This window comes from Pieris napi, chromosome 17 (assembly GCF_905475465.1).
Source record: "Pieris napi chromosome 17, ilPieNapi1.2, whole genome shotgun sequence".
NCBI classification, from domain to species: Eukaryota; Metazoa; Arthropoda; class Insecta; order Lepidoptera; family Pieridae; genus Pieris; species Pieris napi.
In genome coordinates this window covers 4,179,968-4,201,598 of record NC_062250.1, presented here as the reverse complement: position 1 = coordinate 4,201,598, position 21,631 = coordinate 4,179,968, and the positions used below count along the sequence as shown (strand labels likewise).

Below are 21,631 nucleotides of genomic sequence, written 5' to 3'. Positions count from 1 at the left end.
ATGTAAGGACAAACGGCATTCAATTTTTCACTATAGCCCTTTGGGTCAAATGTAGTAATTCAAATTTGACCTTTTTCCTGTTGACGGATTGATATGAAATTTGGTAATAAAACAGTGTACACTTATAAACGTCAAAAAGGAAGAAGAAGAACCCGAGAACAATATAATTTAATACATCAATCGGTATCCTAGGTACCAGTCATTACACCACTTTCCTCATTAATCTAGGGCATTAATCAGACAAAAAAAAATGGTTGGGCGCGCGTAACCTGTAAATAGTTGTTACTACATAATAATATAAGTGATGGAAAAAAAATTCCTGGAAACCATGGCAGGGGAGTAGAACGAAGGGCCTTAGAGGTCTTTTAAGTGTCTACTAGGTGAGTGAAACCGGGTTTGATTCCCGGTTCGAGTGCTAGTGCAGTGTACCTACTACCTAAGAAAATAGACTGTGTAGGTTGAGAATGTATGTATCAATTCGTTCTAGGCCGATGGTGGAAATAACAAGTGGTAATTCAACATCACTTTTTAGCAGAGTTTCTGGTGTGGGTCGAGTCCCGCATACCTCTGCAACTGGTACCTAAGTGCTATGGAATAATTTTTAAGCTATCTTCCAATTCTTAAAAGGCCGGCAACGCACTCGCGAGACCTCTGGCATTGAGAGTGTTCATGGGCGGTATCACTTATAACATAAGGTGAGTCTCCTGCCCTGTTCTATATATAAAAAACATTGCGCTATTATTTATTTACATTAAAACTTTAAAACTTTTTTCGTACATTTTTTGTTTACCCTTAATCTAAATCTCTTTGGCTATTTAAAAAGACCAAACCTTGTCAACAAGAGAGACATTCGTTAGTATTATCTTATTTACTATATTAACTTAATACAAAATCTACTAGAAATCGCAAGCTCCTTCAATTACGACCCATACAAATCCTGCCTACGCCCAATAGAAACGGCTTGAGTCATCATTACTTTTAGTTATATTACGTACAACGCTGTAAACGGCCCAAATCAATCTGACGAGAAACAGACGTTCTCTGAAAATAACATCTATATGTTCTTAAATGATTTTTCGTTTTAGAGCGATAAGGAGTTGCTTTTAATGCCATCATAAAATTAGGTATCGGATATAAAATGTCCTACTAAAATGGGCATATATTATCCGCTGTATTACTAATCAACGAATTACATAACCTATTTTGTCGTTGAGTTTTTAAATATTAGTCTTGTTTACCTAATTAATTTCTAATGATTTATTTCGTAAGTGATTTTATTGGATATGTTTTTTTATTTAGGATCACCTGGACAAGATTATGTTTTTTAGAAAGAAATAAATATTTATATGACTATTATAATGGATAATTGTTTTATGTAATTAGTAAAATAAACCCACAACCAATAGCTTTGATGATTTGAGCAATAGCTTTGATGCATGTTGAAAGAAATAAATGGATACTTAGATATTTATCAAACTAAGTGGCGTTACCACAAATTATAGGTAATTAGTCATGAAACGACAATTATACATATAGTATAGAATATATAAAGTAATTTTTTTTAAATAAATTCAACAACGAGAAATGTCAGAAATTATTCACCAATCGAATGCTTTATCCCTTTGTAACATACTGTATATATTTACGAGAGTTTTGTAGGCTAATTACTTATCGGACCACCCTCGTATTTTAAAAAAATAATATTCGAAACCGAGCCACTAATCTTTATATATAAAATTTAAAAAATCAGTGGCGCTACAACCTTTTCAGGTCTGGGCCTTAGATTTCTGTATCTGTTTTATGATAATTTGTCAATCTAATAGGCAAGTAGCAGCTTCCTGTTACACACACACCGTCGACTTTTCGGTCTAAGGCACTTCGGTTTCCTTACGATGTTTTTCTATGTCCATTCGAGCGAATGTTAAATGCGCGCATAGAAACAAAGTCAACATTCCACGGCCGGGGATCGAACCCAAGACTTCAGGGATGAGTTTCGCACACTGAAGCCACTAGGCCAACATTTCTCTATATCTATATTTAGATAAATACTTAGCAAAAAAATATAATTGAGAATTAATTCATTTCAATAACAAATGATTATTTTAAAACACCAATTGACCTATTATACAGCGCATTCTTCTAAGTGTAATTCACTTGTTTACTAAGTACGTCAAGAAATTGCACGGCCCAATCGTGTTTATTCAATCACGATTCTCAGTGTGCTTTAAATGCTAAGTAGATTCACACCTGATTTGAATAATTCGGTTCTAGTACCGTTGCTTCTCAATCTAATTTTCTTCGTACAAATGAATTTTTAAGACATCAAAGTACAACGTAAATTTTTCTTATTTCAACACAAAATATAATCGTATAAACTCAATTTCTAAACCGCATCTTAAATTAAATAAAAATCTCATTTATCCTATGTACACCACACCTTATTTTAAATTACCTTTTGTAGCCTCTGTTCAGTGTCATCCAGTCTTTGCCGTGCGTCGTGTAGTGTTCGCTCCAGGTCAGCCATTTTTTCAGTCTGCGCTGTGATCTGCTCTGACAGCACCTGAACTTGCAGCTGTAAGCTGTCTTTGTCCGACTCCAGGCGACGCACACGTTCTTCAGCGTCATTCTGAAACATTACAAACCTCCATTATATACAATTGGCTATAATAATACACAACGAAACATTTTACGCTTAGGTTAGGTTACAGTTATTCACTATTCACAACAGCCATATTATTTTATTTATTTCCTGTGGCGGTATACCAACTCTATTTAACATTCATAGACATTTGTTTTGTTTACAAACAACATAATTTAATATTGTGTTAATTGTTTGTTACACCATCTAAAACCAGCAATACCTTGTACGGACGCGATGGTGTAGTCGCAAGAGACGGGTGTGACGGCCACGAGTGTTCAGAATGCATGCAGCATGGTGGTGGAGGCGGCGGTCCATGACACCAGCACATCGGAGGCCACCAACCACCTTCCGGCCAACGGAACTGCTCGTAGGAGTTCCAGCGTCGCTGTAAGTCTGGTTGGGCCTCCTCATCACGTGAACGCCTTGGTCTCGGGGAAACCCTAAGGCTCGATGGATGTTGCGGCGGTTTTGTAGATAACGACGACCTTGTTTTACGATCTCGCTCACCACGGTCACTTGGCGCGCGACGTCTTCTTTCTAAGCTCGCCGAGTTGTAATTATCTCCGCGTGAACCAGCTGACTGAACTTCCACAGTATCGTCCATGATTTCACCGCTTTGTAACCATTTAAAATCACCATCACATCGTGTACTATTATCAATACCTCTGTTCGGTGTGAGCGTCCGATAATCAGTACGACAATCACGTGTCACATACTCCTGACCTTCAGAATCATCTTCACTTGTTGAAGTATCGGATTCAGAGGAATCACTTTGCTGAGGTGGCACCGTTTGATTATTCCATCCAGAACATTTTACCGTTGTCTCATCAGGGCTGTCCGAGTCACCACCTATTATCACACTTTAATTAAGAAACAGCGACACGCTGAAAGTCTCATACACGACAGCGAATCATCACGTACCCATAGGAGAATACATGTAGGAACGAACCGCAGGATGGACGTATCCCACTGCAGTCCGTTCCTCATCATCTTCATCCTCAAAGGGTTCTGTGAGAAATTCACGGTCGGACATGAGTCTTCACGATAACGACACTGCGCGACAAGCTCTCAGTACGAGTCACAAACGTTCCTCTATTTTAAAGCTTGGCCACGTTCCAGTGTTATACGTCATTGAAACGTTTACAAAGCGTATTACGTACTCTCGTGTAAGGGAGGTTCCTCGCTAGATTGAATGGAGACCGAATCGCGTTCAGATGTTTCTGATGCCGTTGACAGGGGACGTTCACTGATCCCAGAAGCACGCCGAATTCTATCGTCATAAATATTATTCCTTGGAGACCGCAACACGTTTCTTTCCACCTCGGCAGCTGGCCGTGTATTGACCGGTTGAGATTTAGCATCGATGGTCGAACGATTATTCAACGTTGCAATAGTGGCAGCCACGATTGATCCCCCGCGGCCGAGCTCACGCATGTTTTACTTCGAAATGAGTGGCGCCTAATCGAACACGGTGAACGTAAGTCGAAAATAGACCAACGGTAAATCCGTGCCGTTCTAAACACCCTTCACACTTTGATCCTTTTATTGAGCATAAGTGTTATAGCTTTTTCACATAAACAAGCCGTTAGAGTTGAAACACGAGTATTATTACTAAAATTTGCGTTAAGTAAACATGTATAATGTTTTGCGTAAGCGCATGTATCGTGCGGCGCGATGCACACAAGTAACAACACTTGCGCACTCACCGGTTGCCAGTTAACGCCTTCGTATAGAGACCGCCCCCGCCCATCGGTTTCCTCGTCATAGTTTAATGTATGCTGCACGGTGTAGCGCAGTCCACCAGGAAAATAGTAACTTGTTTTGCTTTCAAAGTTTTCATACATGAACTCAGGATTGTATGGGGGTTGCACTGAGTAGTAGGAAGGTATTCTTGATTCGTCATTGCTACGTCTCTTGGTCTTGGGGGTGAGGCAGTTCATTGTCTTCTTAAATCTGAATGGAGCTTAACGAAAATAAAAAAAAGTCATATACCTATAATACATATAAATACAACAAATGATTAAGTACACATTGGTATAGCTATTTTACGCAGATACGGAACGACGAGTCACATGTAATGTTGAATATTTCGGATAATAAACCTCCCCTCGTGTCGGAAATAGACGACAGCTGTCTCCTTCGTTAATGTTTATGAAATAGATTTTTATACATTTGTAAGCTTATGAACTCAGATAAGAGGAAATAGTCATTTGTTTGAGAATTCTAATAGGGAGTTTTCAAATACCAAAACTTTTGGTATTCAACCGAGATAGAGTATATTTAGAAGTTGAATTTAGAATTCCCGTTATTCCAATGGAGCGGTCAAATTGTTTCATTATTCACTTGCAACCATAAACTCAAACTCAAACTCAAAATATCTTTATTCAAGTAGGTAACCAAGTACACTTTTGAATAGTCAAGTTAAATTAATCGTAAATTTACATTTACTACCAGTTCGCAAGTCAAGGGCGTAGAGCGGGTAAGAAGAACTGGCAAGAAACTTTCCGCCACTCTTTTTAATCGCCAAGTATTGTCATACAAATTGTTTGAACTGGAGCAATTCAATCCCAAGGATTAGGATCATTTAAGTAGTCCTCAAATTTATAAAAAGCTTTGTTGATTAATTTTCGTTTAACGAGGACTTTGAATTTATTTAGAGATAATTCTCTAATTGCGCTTGGGAGTTTGTTGTAAAAACGAATACAATTTCCATATAAGGAGTGATTTATCTTTTGGAGCCTGGTTGGTCGTACACTCAAATTAGTTCTATTTCGCGTATTATACTGGTGAAAGTCACCATTTGTTTTAAAATCGTTTATATTTTTTTGGACATACAACAAGGCTTCAAGAATATATTGACCAGATAGTGTCATAATATTTAATTCCTTAAACTTATTCCGTACCGACTCCCTCGGAGAAACACAACAAATACCCCGAACAGCCCGCTTCTGCAGCACAAATATGGATTGAACCTCTGCAGCAGCACCCCACAATAAAATGCCGTACGACATAACGCTATGAAAGTAGCTATGATACACAATTTTAGCCGTGTCCTCATCAGTAAACTGTCGGATTTTCTTTACTGCATATGCTGCAGAGCTCAGCCTATTCGAAAGAGTCTCTATGTGTGGGCCCCATTGGAGTTTACTATCTATTGTTATGCCTAGAAAAACAGTTTTGTCAACAAAGTTTAGTTCACTGTCCTTAATTTTCAGGTTACCAATATCTCGCTTTACGCCAGTAGTTGTAAATCTAATACATTTTGTTTTATTCTCATTAAGCAATAAGTTATTTACATTAAACCAGTTAACTATACGAGAGATAGAATTGTTTACATCGTCCAATAATACGTTATTCCTATTCACTTTAAATAGAAGTGAAGTGTCATCAGCAAACAATACCATCTCATGAACTTCGTTGACAAAGAATGGGAGGTCATTTATGTAAATCAGAAATAAGAAAGGCCCGAGAATCGATCCTTGGGGGACGCCCATTGATACCTGCGAACCCGGAGAGGTGACTCCATTGACATGAACTCTTTGGATCCTTCCCTTTAAATATGAATTCATCAGGCTGGAAGCTTTGCCATCAACGCCATAGTGTTGAAGCTTTCCAACGAGTATATCAGGATGAACACAGTCAAAGGCCTTTGACAGGTCACAAAAGACGCCGACTCCATCATATGATTCTTCCCAGGCGTTAAATATGTCCGAAATCAACTTCACACCGGCATCGATTGTGGAGCGACCCTTAGTGAAACCATACTGTTTATTATGTAAGAGTTTATTTTTATTAAAATGTAAAGAAAGCTGGTCTAGCATTATCTTTTCAAAAACTTTGCTCAACGCAGGGAGCACGGAAACAGGTCTGAAGTTTGACGGATCAGACTCACTACCTGCCTTGAACAACGGTGTAATCTTACTTAATTTCATTTCGTCCGGAAAGACTCCACAATCGATACAGCTGTTAAAAATTATAGACAATTCAGAGCTTATTACATTAATAACGGAATTTAAAATGACTGTTGACATACCCCATATATCTTTACTTTTTTTTAAATTAATAAGCTTAAAAGTTTTAACGATATCATTACAAGTTATATGTTTAAACTGAAATTTAATATTACATTCAGGTACACATTTTTCTAGCAATGAGATCGCAGCAGCAGGTGAAGAATCTAGGGACTTGGTCGTATTTAGTGGTACATTTGTAAAGAACTCTTCAAAAGAAGAAGCTACCTCTGGGTCAGATTTTATTAACTTCCCTTTAACTTTTAACATATAATCAGTTCGTTTGTCAGACGTTTTACCTGATTCTTCATTTATTATTTTCCAGGTAGCTTTTACTTTATCCATGCTATTTTTTATTTTTGAACTTAAATATTGAGACTTTGCAGTTTTGCAATCTTTTTTGAAATTATTTGAATACAACCTAACATATTCCCTAAATTCCACACTAGTGTTATATTGCATTTCGTCATAGATTTCATATAATTTTAACCTTTTCCTGTGTAACTCCTCATTTGCCCAGTCACAGAAACTTGTTTTCTCAGAGACCAATAAAGTCTTTTGAGTAAATACTTTCTTGAATTCATCAATAAATGATCCAAAAAAAGTATTGTATAAATTATTAGGGGATGAGTTGCCACACAGAAATGGCATTCTATAGACCAATGCTTCTCTAAATCTGTCCAAACGGTTATTTGTAATAGGAGTTATCACAATTTTCTTCTTTTTACATGTTTTTTTTTTCCTTAATTGGAATTCAAACCATTGACCAGTGTGATCAGATTTAAATCTATTGAAAATACAAACATTCAAAGGGGCTATGTCACTATATATGTTATCTATACAAGTTGCGGTGCTAGCTGTTATTCTTGTGGGTGAATGAAATTGATTTATTAAATTGTATGAACGAAAAAGACTAAGTATGCGTACACTTGAATTAGAATGACAAAGTAAATTGACATTAAAGTCCCCACACACAATTAGCCCTTTATTACACTTTACTAATTTACACAATATCTCCTCTAATACATTTTCAACATTATTATAGACAGCTGATGGAGGACAATATAGACATACAACAATGAATTGCTCCAGTTCCACACAGGAGATTTCAATAGTTAGTTCTACAGAGAGGCTGATAATATCCTTTCTTTCTTTGCATTTAAGTTTTTTACTTATTAGGATTAATGAGCCACCATGAATTGCATTTTCTCTGCAAAACACACTACCAACCCTGTGGTTACAAAAATTAAACAAAACTTCATATTTTTTTAGCCAGTGCTCTGTTATGCACAAAAAGTCTATTTTTTGACTATTCAAGAATAGTTCAATTTCTAATTCTTTATTTTTCATCCCCTGTATATTTTGATGAACCACAATAATTTTTTGGGAATGAATTTTATCACATAATATACTTACCTTATTATTGCAAGAGTGGTGCTCTGTTGTCCTATTATCTAATTTAAATAAATATTATTTGGAATTTCTTCCAAGGTCTTATAATCTAATGCTTGCTCAATAGAAGCAAGGGGTCTAGCCAAATTCTTGGCTGTCATCTCTATAAAATATGATAGCGAAACAGCTATCTGTCTTTTTAAGAAAGCAGGTAGGTAATAATATCTACCCTTTGTAATAAAAAACTTTTTTGTATACCTATTGGTATCTATGACACAAAATTTATCATTATACATTGCCAATGTATGCAATGTTTGATTAAGAATATATCTTGTGTCATTTTCTTCCTTAGGAAAGCTTTGGCTATAGGGAAATGTAAACATAACAATCCTCTTAGAGTCTAAACAACAAAATTTTTCATATAATACTAAAAGATCATGTTTATTTACATTTCCCCTGTTCCCTATAAAAATTATTAAATTATTACATTTATCATTGTTTTTGATTATATGATTTTTCACAATGTTTTTAAATGTGGCATTGGGATAGCAGCTATTTATAAATGTTTGGCCGTCATTTAATTGTACAATAGTACCCATGTCCTTACCCATTTCATCGGAATACATTAAATTCCTTTCTTTTGCCTTAATTTTTTCCTTTAACTGAGTGTTTGTTGTGGTGTAGGTGAGGCTGTGAGTGTGTTGTGATGTCTGTGGTAATTGGAGGCTTTTATAATTGCAACCATAAGTTTTATTCTGTAATTGCTCATAACATTCTGCGGTGTAATTAGAAATTTGAAGCAGATCTTCCATTGCAGAAGAATATTTTTCTACCATACATTGTGATTCTTCAAATTTAGAAGTGAGACTGTTTGTAAGTTCTTGTAATTTTAAAATTTCTGTTTTTAAATCTAATGTGTCAGATTCATATTTTAATTTAGCATTTTCAGTTTCGATTAAATGCAAGTCAAGTTCATTTTGAAGTTTTGTGTTTTGAACTTTTAAATCCACACTGTTTACATTTCTATATTGTTTTACTAGCTTCTGTGTCTTTTTAATGTATTTATTAATTTTAATATATTTTCTTATTTTGTTTTTACCTAAACTTTTTACATGATGAGTTGGTGTAGAACCTGAATCATGGATTAATGTATTGTATAAAATGTTTGTGTGTGTATCTTTTACACTTTGTGAGACTGCCTCCAGGTTATTAATATATTGTTGAGCCTCCAATAGCTGTTTTTCAAGACTTCTTATGCGCTGCAAAGCAACTTCATACTCATTACCATAACTATCAAGTTTATTTATAAACTTCAAGTTTATTTATAAACATATAAACTGCGATCTGTCGGGGATCGATTCTGGGAACTCCGATCTTGTGCGTTATCAACTATCACAGATCGAAATGATGAAAATGCGAAAAACGTGATAATATATTCCCTATCGAACTATCAATTTTCAACCGCTTTAAGTATCTATTGATTATTTTTGAAAAAAACTTATTTTCACTTATAATACCACAAGAGCTTCAAAATTATCGGGTATTTCCCGATAGGTTCGTTGCAAACAATTAATATAGTAATATTTGTTTGCAGGGAACCTTGAGGGAAATGCCCGATAATTTTGAAGCTCGTGTGGTATTCGGGGGATTATTTTTCCGACCCAAATGTCGGCCAATAGAATTGCACCATGAGACGAAATGTACAGTTAACAAATAAGAATTTCATAATGAATAAAACAACTACTTAATACTTTTCTTGAAGCAACGACCAGAGTAAATTTTCACAAAAAATTATCAGTATAATACCATGTAGGTTGTACCACGTGACGTCGAATGGTGCAATTCTATTGGCCGATATTTGGGTCGGAAAAATAATCTTAAATATTACCTTTTAATTATTTCTTAATAAAATTTAACTACCAATCTGTGTATAATTAACTTAAAGAAGTGAAAGCATAATAAAATTGTCCTTATGTTAATGAAATTTCTGAGCTTCGGCTCGGTCATAATAGCGTTTACGAGAACGGCTTCCATTCCTTAATGTATTGGAAAATTTAATGAACTAGAACCTTTACATTCAAATGCTATGAAATACCTATTTTGAGCAGTTATTAGTAGGCAATAAATTGTATTAGTTATGGAATACGGCAAATATTAGTAATGTGTATTTATGCCTCTTATATTTTATTAAATCGCTTTTTCTCCTTCCAAGGCCCTTTCATCTTAAACCACTTTCTTAAAAAAAAATTTTTTTCTCTAAAGTTTGTTTTGTCTGCTATATTCAAGGGTTAGGCGCTGTATGCTGAAATACAGGTTTACACCTAGTTCAGCGTCAGATAAACCTGACTATTTTTGTTTAATATAACTAGCGTAATTTAGATATAAGTTTTCTCCTGTAAACAAACTTGAAACTTGAATAAATAAATCAAATTATGTTATTAATACACAATAGTAATTTAATACACAAAATCTTAAACAACATCTTGTCATTCTGTCCTTTTCTGATACAGAAAATATTATTGAAAGATTGGCTGCCCACGAGACAGCGAATCAAGTATAAAAAAGTGTTTTCTTTCATATTATTATTATATAACTGATCAACGAATCTAGGACCTCTACTTCTAACTCGAAATATATGCTTCCCACTTCAACCTAGTGTTTTAAACGTCCATTATTTCAGAAAGAAAATGGCTTATAAGTAAATCACTTCGGGTCACTAGCTATTACAGCGCTCCGAGTAACTTCAAGTTTATTTAACTAGAAATACATACACAAAGTTTAACCTGGACTTGACAGCGAGCGGCTGCTAGACGCAATTTTTCTCTGCACAAACAGTGCTGGCGGTTTTACTGTATTCACAGTTTTTTGTTATAGAACAGGGGGCAAACGGGCAGGAGGCTCACTTGATGTTAAGTGATACCGCTCATGGACACTCTCAATGCCAGAGGGCTCGCAAGTGCGTCGCCGGCCATTTAATTAATTAATGGTAATTTCGTAACTTTTTTCTTCTAAAGTACACATTACATTGAATTTAACTAAGTCGTAAGAATAACAAAATACAATATTTTTGAAGATATAATCAAACTTTGATTATTTAACGCGTTCGTAAAAGATCTAACCATCTTCAAAAAAACCCGACTGAGGTGTACAATTATGGGTATGTTTTTTTTTAAGCTTCCGATGAGATGGCGAACTTAAATCTTTAAATTGCTTTGTATTTTAATGAACGCGTTATTAGTACGTCGCGCGTCGGTAGTGATTAAAAAATACCTGTCGCGAGTTAAGTTCGGTGGCGGTTGTTGAAAGGATGTTCAAATAAATAAAACACTTTGTTTGAAGCTAAGTTTCAACTATCTGTAATGGTTCAGATAGGGAATGCAATCTCGAGTCAAGATCGTTGATTCGAGATCTCGTAGGATAGAGAATTTCAATCTCGATGTGAAAAGTTTTTTTTATATAAGTGCGTCGCCGGCCTTTTAAGAATAGCTACGCTCTTTTGGTATGAATTGGTTTAGAAATACTTCAACCAGCTACCGGTGCCACATGCGGTGCGCGGCAAAAACTGCCTTAAAAACGCTCAGTTGAACGACGTCAAAATGAATGGGTGAAATTTCGTAATCCGAACAACTCCTTTCAACACTCTTCATGTTAAAGCGGTAGAAGATGCAGGGAGACCGCACATCTCTACGCAACGCTGAGAGATCAAGCAGTCTACCGTTTTAACTGTAACTTTAACCCGCTGTTCTATTTTAAGAGATCTAGTAGCGGAGTACAATCGATTACGACGTCCCACTTGAGACGCGTACAAAGGCTCTAACATTGTTTTAAGTACATACTTTATTACCGTAGAAACATTTTAAGTCTATTTTGTTCAGAAACTATCGTTTGAAAAGTATTTTATTATTTATAAACTACTTGATTATTTAGGTACCCCAATTTTATATAAGTAGAGAATTCAAAAAATTTACGCCTGACGTTAGGCGTAATTTAGGTTTTAATGTTTAAGGGTTACGGGTCATCTGTTGCAATGTCAGTCGAAATAAATGTGGATGACTAATTCAGCCAACACGTGACAATAGTCCGGTCAATATTGACATTTGAAATAACAAAAAATCCCGGAAAGCCAAAAATTGGTGGAGAGCTGGGGAGCCATTACAAATAAAGTATTAAAAACCCCCATCGATTCTATGGGTGCTACAAAAGTTATTCGGTGTCAAAGGTCAAAATTCGAGGTTTTTGATTTTTTCTCGGAAACGGTAAGTTTTATCAAGAAAAAACTTAGGCCTAGTAATGGGAATTTTTGTTATTTGACCACTATTTTTATGCCTAAATTTACCGGACAAGCTGACTATATGCTAGGCGAAAGCGCGTCGAGCTTGCCATTAAGAAAGAAAAACCAAATAATCACGAAACAGGTATAGAAATCTCACGCTTGAAAGGTTGTAGCGCCACTGGATTTTATAAATCACTACCAGCCACTCAAACTAATTCATTAAATTAACAATTTCTTTAACGCTTTAAGATTTTAAAAGTTTTAAAAGTTTAAAGAATACGTTCCCGTCTAATCGAAAGCTTAAAACTTGTTAAAAGTATTGGACACACTTCGTTCGTTACCCACACTTAGACAATGAAAAATATCTTCACACAAAACATTCTATAACTAATCAATACCATTTCTAAGCAGCACCGGTATTTACTAAAAAATAATCTACCTACACTTAATGGACGAATCTGAGTATGATTATAGTGTATAGTGGCTATAGTAATCTAAGTCTCTGTTTGTGCTGAAACAATAGCACTTTATTAACATCGCAATAACACAAAACAGGAAAAACAAAATAAAAGACGACGAAAGTCTTACTGCTAAAAGCACTCCAGATAACCAAGAGATAAAAAAAGCAGAAGACACAACTTTAAAGCACACAGCAATCAAACTTCACCAAAAATATAACCTTGCATTAACAAAACAAATAGTTTTATACATAGAATATTATTAATTGTTTATTAGACATATGTTTACTTTAGTAGTTGTCAATTAGGCAATTAAACACCTGTTAATTTGTTTGTAATCCTTTCACTCTCATATAATCACAGAAAACTACGGTACATTACTTTTTATATCTATTTGTTGCAATTACAAGTCACTGTTCTTGTAGTGTTTCACGACTCACTAATAACTAGAAGCCAAGAGCTCACGTAAGTCAACGACATCTTGATGTCTCTATATATTCGGAACAATACTATTCTTAATATAAATTTGTTCTAATTATTTTCAACGTGGGCTTACGTTAGATGGACTCGCTGTAAACGCGTTTTTTTTTTGACAATTCACACCAATTGACCTAGTCCCATGCTAAGCTGGTGAAGCTTGTGTTATGGGTACTAGGCAACGGATATACATACATATTATAGATAGATAGACATATAAATGCATATTTAAACACCCAAGACCTAAGCACAACAGCAAATGCTCATCACATCGATGTTCGTCTCAGCCGGGGATCGAACCTGGGACCCATGGATTCGCAGTCAGGGGTACTAACCACTAGACCAATGAGTCGTCAATTGCATTATAAATAAACTAAGAGTACAAAGACATCAAACCATTTAGAGGTTTAACCTTGAGCTGAAATAAATTACACAGCGAGGAAATGCTGTCAGCATTAAAGGTACACTACGTACACCGCAGGGACCAAACTTTTTAAATTAGTTTAAATTTTTTATTTATCCATTTTTATGACTATTACAATGTAGGTTTAAAGAATAATTAAAATACCGTATATTTGTGTGCTGGAAATAAATATTTTAGAAAATCATTTATAATAATAATTCAATGGTGCTACAACCTTAACGGAGGTAGCGATTCCGCTCTAAGATTCAGAGAGACTGAGCTAAGTCGGACTTCTTTACGTCAATAAATCTGTCTGTCTGGTGAATCTAACCCTCACAGTCAGCCTAAGTTCGACTCTCATAAGTCAAAAAACCAACACAATATATAACCTGGTTATGAACAGTTGTATTCCCCAAAATAGCATCTAGGCCAAAGTTTATTTTACGTTATTTTAAAATGCACACTAACGAAACACATACAAACACTTACAGAGAACACATGACATAGAAAAACAAGATACATGCATGTGCATCAATAACAAGTGTGCACAACATTTAGAGGGAAACATTACAATGATAAAGAGAAAAAAACTTTATTTTAATTTAAAAAAAAAATACAAGTTTATCAAACTTTATTCACGCGTTACACAACAAACAAACCCTGGAATGTAGAATTAAATTTTCATGTTAGCGACGATTTTAATATAAATCCGGCGACGCATCTTTTCGAACAGTTATGGCCCATGCTAAAAATACTCTTATAAATCCCGTTCCATTTAACGTTCGCCTATTGAAATGTAAACACAAAGTATGCTGTTTTTAGTTCGTATTTTATATTCCAGTACAAACACGATACGGTGAAGAAATCGTTTGGAATGCCCTAATTTCCAACGGAGCGGGGAAAAATCTCATACTTATGTAACCAATGTAAGTACATATTATGTAAAGACAGTATAAAGTATACATACAGATTTATATTACTGGAACAATTATAGGATAAAACTGTTACAATTAATATAAAAAAGGCTGTATATATAATCGCCTATGTATATGATATCATAGACAGTTATTAGAAAGACTGAAGTATGGAAAAAAAATGTTTGTAAAAAAATTACAAAGGAACTAACTAACCAAAGAGGCTAGGCACTACGCGCAAACTTGTATAATTAATTTGTAAAAGAACATTAAATTATTTATGAACATTGGGCAAAATTAACAGAGAATTCCATATTTTTACCCAGTGTTTAAATACCTTTTAAAATCCCATATGAGACGGGGATAGGTAGAAATGTGAGTCTTTTACTTTATCAATCCTATCAAGTACACGACGTGTATCGCGTTTAGGATTTACTAGCTTAGATATTGTAAATAAAACCTTGTTCAATTGTTTTAAGGTCTTATTTTAAATGTCGATTGTTTATTTGTTATAACAGATTTTGTTAGAATTGCATTAGAATTTGAAACCATAATTTTAATTGCTCGTTCAGACACGGCGGGAACCGCGCGATTTCAGAATCGCATGGAAATCGCGCGGGTCTTATTTGTATGAGTTATTAAGTAATCGTTCAGACATACCCGCGCGGTTAATCAAACCGCGCGGTTTCCGCAACCCAACCGCCAGAAAATAGAATCGCGATACTCCCGCGCGGTTCTATTACTATGAAGATCTTACTCAGCGTTCATTAGCATTGCGGGCACCGCGCGATTAACACGTCATAACAAGAGCACCGTGAGTTATTTATTGATGAAGTGGAGAGTTTTTCTTCTGATAACACGCTTGCCCTCATATGTGATTCAGAGCTTGAAATATCTTACCTGATTAGTTCAATGAGTTCATCAAAAGATTTTATTGACATTCTCAAATAGTCAAAAAAAATTCGCTCAAACATTCTTAAACTGGGATATAGTGTTACTATCCTCTTAAGATTGTTACTATCCTCTTAAGATCCTCTCTGAATCTGCCTTTTCTTTATTTTCTGTATCAACCACTGACACGTTAGTTACTCTTCGACTTCCATCTTGAAACTGATCGCTAACTAACCGCCACTGTCTGAACAGTCGCCATTTTTGCGGTTCAAAGCGCACGATCTGACAATCGCGCGGTTCCCGCTGTGTCTGAACGAGCACTAAAGGTTCATATACTCAATGTTCCACTTCTTGTATTGCGATTCGATATTTGTTATACCACGAGCTGTGAACATAAAATGCCATGATCCAGTTTCTATATCCGAGTACGTAATATTGATTCATCTGAGTTTTCTGTTTTTAAATATGATATCACACAAAGCTTTTGACACAGATACTCCGAAGTGCTATTAAAACTAGTTTGAAATGCAGAAAATAACATACAAAATAATTAAAATGCTCTGAACTTTTTGCTTATTATCTTTCATCATAATGTAGTACCACTACAATCTGTTCTTTAAATTTAATTTGCATCTTTAACAGTATATATTTTAATCTAATATATATATACAATTCTCGTGTCGCGGTGTTTGTGGTTAAACTCCTCCGAAACGGCTCGACCGATTCTCATGAAATTTTGTGTGCATAGTGTCTGAGAATCGGACATCATCTATTTTTCATCCCCCTAAATGTTAAGGGTAATCCACACCTAAATTTTTTATTTTAATTTTTAGATATTTTTTTTATTTTTTTATGATACAGCATTAAAAAATACATACAACTCCTAATTTTCACCTCTCTACGATCAACCCCTATTTTTTATTATAAATGATAAACATGGCAAAACGACGTTTGCCAGATCAGCTAGTATTTAAGTAAAAATCCTAATAAATAAATAATTGAATATATTGATTGTCAACGCCGTATAAAGGTAATCTTTTCCTATCAACGATTTTACCTGTAACAGAGTTCAAAAACTTCGATGTGTTTTAAAGGGTTTTCTAGCCAGACAGCATATAGTTCAAAGTACATACTTTCTGTTGTAACTAAGATAAAAGCAATAATGAGCGGCTCGACGCTGACGCGACTGAGTCGGGTGAATTTTAAATTACACTTTGCACAAATTTGCTGAGCCAGTAAACACAGCCTTGCTACATGACCCTCCCACGAACGTAATGAAACGTAACTGTCATTAAAATTAATCTTTTCTTTACCATTATTTAATTACACTTTACACACCCTTACATAAACAGGCTTTACTTTTTTTGTTTCTGTTCTTTTTACGTTATGGTAATATTAAAAATAAATCAGTGGCGCTACAACCTCTTTAGCTTGGCCTCAGATTTCTGAATCTGTTTCATGATCATTTTTAAATCTAATAGGCAAGTAGGTGATCAGCCTCCAGTGCCTGACACACGCTGTCGGCTTTTTGGGTCTAAGACATGTCGATTTCCTCACGATGTTTTCCTTCACCGTTCGAGCAAATGTTAAATGCGCACATAGAAAGAAAGTCCATTGTTGCACAGCCGGGGATCGAACCTACGACCTCAGGTATGAGAATCGCAAGCTGAAGCCACTAGGCCAACACTGCTCAAAACTGATATATTATATTTAATTTTCAAGTATGAATAACGATTGTATTTTGTTTTGCACTGGGCACTTCCTCACAATACTTTATTTATTTAGAAAATCACAGCTTACTTAACTATAATACAAAATAATTTTCAATTCACAACGCCAATTAAAAGGTTTACAGATAATAACATATATACAGATATATATGATGGGTGTAGGTGTGTATTTATGTGTAACTGAAACCTGTGTGTTAATCGGTTTTTGTGACATTAAATGTCTAAGAGGGGAATTAAATATGTCTATTGTCTAGTGTAAAAAAGAAGTCGAAGTACGTATAGTACAGGTAGCCATGTAGGAGGAACTGAGAGCTGTGGAGTATTATAGTTTATAAAACGCAGATGAGGACAATCTAATTTATTATTAAGTATATCGTATAGGAGCATAAGGTCCAGAAGTTGACGCCTTTCATCTAAGGTACTACTGCAGATGCAACTTCTGGATATATATTTATGGAAAACAAACACAAATAATAATACATCAAAATGATATGGGATGCAACGGGCAGCCTTATCGCTAACAAGCGATCTCTTCCAGGCAACCTTAGCAAGAGAAAAAACTAAAAAAAGAAATATGATGGGTAAAGTGCAAGAAATGCATAACAAAATCGCATAAAAAAATTATAAAACCTTAATTTAAAATAATACATTAATAAAATAAACCTAAAACTAAAAAACTGATCTAACGGATTCATGATTCATATTTTGTAATTCGTGTACTAATTACGCTTTCATTTGAATTACGAAATATTATTTGTTTAATGAACAAATTTCGTAGTGTTTTCGTAACCTCCTTGGCGTAGTGTTTTATGTGAATCCCGAAACAATAGTTCTATCAGATCGATAAGCACAGAAGCTCTTTATCTAAATATTAATGAAACAGAGACTAAAATATCCGCCTGCCTCATAGAACTTTAAACCAGCCCTGCGATTCTGTAACTCACTTTTCGAACTCACACAGCGGTTTTCGCATCGGCGGTCGCTCTCAAATCAGTCGTGAAGCAGTCATTTTATGATTTGGCATTCTGATAAACAATAAACTACAAGCTCCCACCTTTTCAGAATGCCAAATCATAAAATGACTGCTTCACGACTGATTTGAGAGCGACCGCAGATGCGAAAACCGCTGTGTGAGTTCGAAAAGTGAGTTACAGAGTCGCAGGTCTGGATTCAAGTCCCGCGAGCTTATTAAGGTCGATTTACATCAAACGAACATAGAGCTAGAGCTAGAACAAGAGCATTCTTTCGTAATCTTTTAGTGTAAACGAAAGCTAGAGGTATCGATTTACATCAAACGAACATAGAGCTAGAGCTAGAACGAGAGCATTCTTTCGTAATCTTTTAGTGTAAACAAAAGCTAGATCGAATGTTCTTTGCTCATTCGTGTCAATTCTGTGGTTAGTATTGGTAGTGCTTCGTTATGTCTGACTCTGACAGCGATATCATTATTGCAAGTGCTGCATTTATTATTTTGTCGCGAAAACTCAAAAATAAAAGAAGGAAGAGACGTTGGTGGGTTACAAATTTAATGCATCGAAGGACACTGGATAATGTAGGTGAAACAATGACGGATATGCGAAAACAAGAAGAAAGTGGACAATTCCAAAACTTTTGTAGAATGGCGCCGGAGGATTTTGATCATTTACTATCTCTGACCATCGAAAAAATTCGAAAATCAAGTACGAATTTTAGAGACTCGGTTTCTGCATATGACAAACTAGCAGTCAACAGGCTTCTATCATTAATAAACATTTTTCTTGAGACCAATCCATAATTTAATCGATAAGATACGTAAACAATCGCTAGAACACAAGAACGCTTTGAAAAGACCGCTCAGTGGCGCGAGCACGTCCGAACACGCTAGAACGCTCTAAGCAACTGTTCGCGCGCTCTTGCGCCGTTTACATCAAGCGAACGAGCATTCTTAGAATATTCTATAGAATCTTTGCGAACGCACTAAGAACAACGAAAGAATGCTCTACGCCTGTTTACACTAGAAGAATTTGATGTAGTGGGGATAGAATGAGCATTCGCTCGTTTGATGTAAATCGACCTTTACACGAAGCTACGATAGATTAAATTTAATACATTTTACATCTATTCAAACATTTTCAGATAAATTGAAATGCGAGAGTATTTCCACGTTACATTTTAAAATTTGCAAATAAATAGTAAAAGAATCTGGACCATTGAACATCCAAAAATAATATAACGCTCGGATTTTATATTAAAAACCTGCCAACGATAATTGCGACTGCATAGATTTTAGTATTTACATAGACTTTTTTACACGCTTTATATTAGCTTCACCTGTATGTATGTATGTATGTAACCGACTCCTTCGGACTCGATTTTGACCCACTTTAAACGGACAGATTTTATTCAAATTTTGCGCACCTGTCAAAGATCGATGACAATGCAATAATCCGAAAAAAAAAATTAACTAAAAAATAATTACAGATCAGCTCGGGCTGTTTTGGCGAGCGTAGCTCGGCCTGAATGGGACCAGTGGAAGCTATTTTTACTACCTACTTTAAATAACAATGACCACATATGAAAATTTGGAGCCCCATATACCACATAATTATTTATTATTTACGTCACGAAGGTACTCTAAAGCTATAGTCAATATACGTAACATGCTTTGTGGGAACAAAAGCCTTTAAAAATAAATCTAAACATAAGTTTAAACCTTATTCCCAATTTATCCTCGGAGTGATGGGAACAATTGAAACTGTCAATCATCAATTTCCTTGTAATAATAGGACAAGGGGGCGCAAGTAATTTCGTGAGTAAATTAAAAATTGTGAAAAGCGGTATTATTAAATGGTGAAGGTTATTAGGTTAAAGAGTCATTTTTAATACTATTTTTTTATAGAACGCCTACAGACACTCTGGCATTATCTAGAGGGCTCGCGAGTGCGTTGCCGGCCTTTTAAAAAATTGGTTCGCTCTTTTCTTAAAGGAGGAAGGAAGGCTCCTTCCAAATCAAATTGCTTCGGGAATGCTTCAATGGGCAGCTGGTTCCACATAGTGGTGGTGCGGGGCAAAAACTGCCATACAAAACGCTTAGTTGTGTAACGATGGACGTAGAGGTGATACGGATGGTTTCTTGTATTCTGCCTTGACGTCCGATAATGAAACTTTGCAAAAGCTGCAGGTACTAATCCGAACAACTCCTCTGAACACTCTCCATGGTAAATGCGGTAAAAGATACAGTGTGACCACATCTCTACGCAACGCCAATTTCAGTACATTTCAAAGATTTGTTGATGTTGCAAAACATTAAAGTTTAATAAATTGGTTTCAATTACATACTTTACTTGTCTATTCCCCATTAATCGTAATTTTACACAATATCCTATTAATTACTGAAAACAGGTTTTATTACTGTAATAAGATTTATCTAATTATTTTCAACGTAGATCGCATATTACTCCCTTCAGAACAACCAACTTGGGATTATATTTTGTTTGTAATTACTATTCTAAGCATATTTTTTTAGCTTAGTTATTAGTGCGAGCAGCAAAATAATAGTTTCGAGTTGGTAGGTACAAAAGTTTTGTTACACTGACTTAAGCTCTGCCTTTTTTTTTTTGATATCCGAGGTGGAAATGCATTTGCGCATCCCCTGAACAGGGGTATGTGGGACTCGACCCACGCCAAAATCTCTGCTATTCGGAGAGACTGGGTGAGCAATACCCACTAAAACCACCTCGAGTAGTTCCGACAAAGCCGCGTTACAGAGGCTCCGGGATCGCTGTCGCATTCTACCGGGACCAAACTTAACCTCTGCCTAGGTTCAAGCAAAATATTTCATTTTCCTATTTAAAATATTTTATTCATATATATTAGATAAGGGAAACCATTTAGGGGAGAAACCGGGAGATCTTGAACGGAAACGGGTGGCGGAAGTCGCCCGCTTTCATGCTCCGTGATGTCTTGACAACGGTCGGGAAATGAAGTACTGAGGTTTCCATTATTATTAATTATTGGTACTTTACTATATATATTGGCCTTTTTTCAAGGATTTATGACCTTAAAAGAACATTTTAGGTATATACTTCATATCATTTTTTTATTGTTATTTCATATTTTTTTTATAAAACAAACGGGCAGGAGGCTCACCTGAAGTTAAGTTATACCGCCCATGGACACTAACTGCCGGAGGGATATCTAGTGCGTTGACGGCTTTTAAAGAATTGGTACCCTCTTTTCTTGAAGGGAATGAAATGTGTACATATGAAATACGTGACTAGTTTCGCAATGTTTCGTCTGGTTTAAGATCGAAAAGTTACAAAAATTCTTAAAATGTCTTTATTATGCTTGCATTACGAATTTAGTAGTACTATATTCCAGATTAAATAAAACCAAGACTTTAACCTTTAGTAGAAGTAGGAATAAATTCAGCAAATACGTATTCTGGCTTCGTACTAAATGTC

At 35.4% G+C, this 21,631-nt stretch overlaps 1 protein-coding gene across 6 annotated transcripts in view; it reads right to left on the bottom strand.

Moving 5' to 3' along the window:
- Positions 1–21,631, bottom strand: part of LOC125057900 (liprin-beta-1) — a 62,342-nt gene that overhangs the window by 17,592 nt on the left and 23,119 nt on the right. For 3 of the 6 annotated variants that reach the window (XM_047661841.1, XM_047661842.1, XM_047661843.1), the window contains exons 1-3: positions 3,802–4,317; positions 2,862–3,490; positions 2,453–2,626 (exon numbers count right to left, since the gene is read on the bottom strand). In XM_047661841.1, coding sequence (XP_047517797.1) covers positions 2,453–2,626; positions 2,862–3,490; positions 3,802–4,075 — 1,077 coding nt within the window. In that variant the 5' untranslated portion in view covers positions 4,076–4,317. Of the gene's footprint in view, positions 1–2,452; positions 2,627–2,861; positions 3,491–3,562; positions 3,775–3,801; positions 4,318–21,631 lie in introns of those variants that run through there. The other 3 variants (XM_047661845.1, XM_047661846.1, XM_047661844.1) reach the window with 2 other exon arrangements.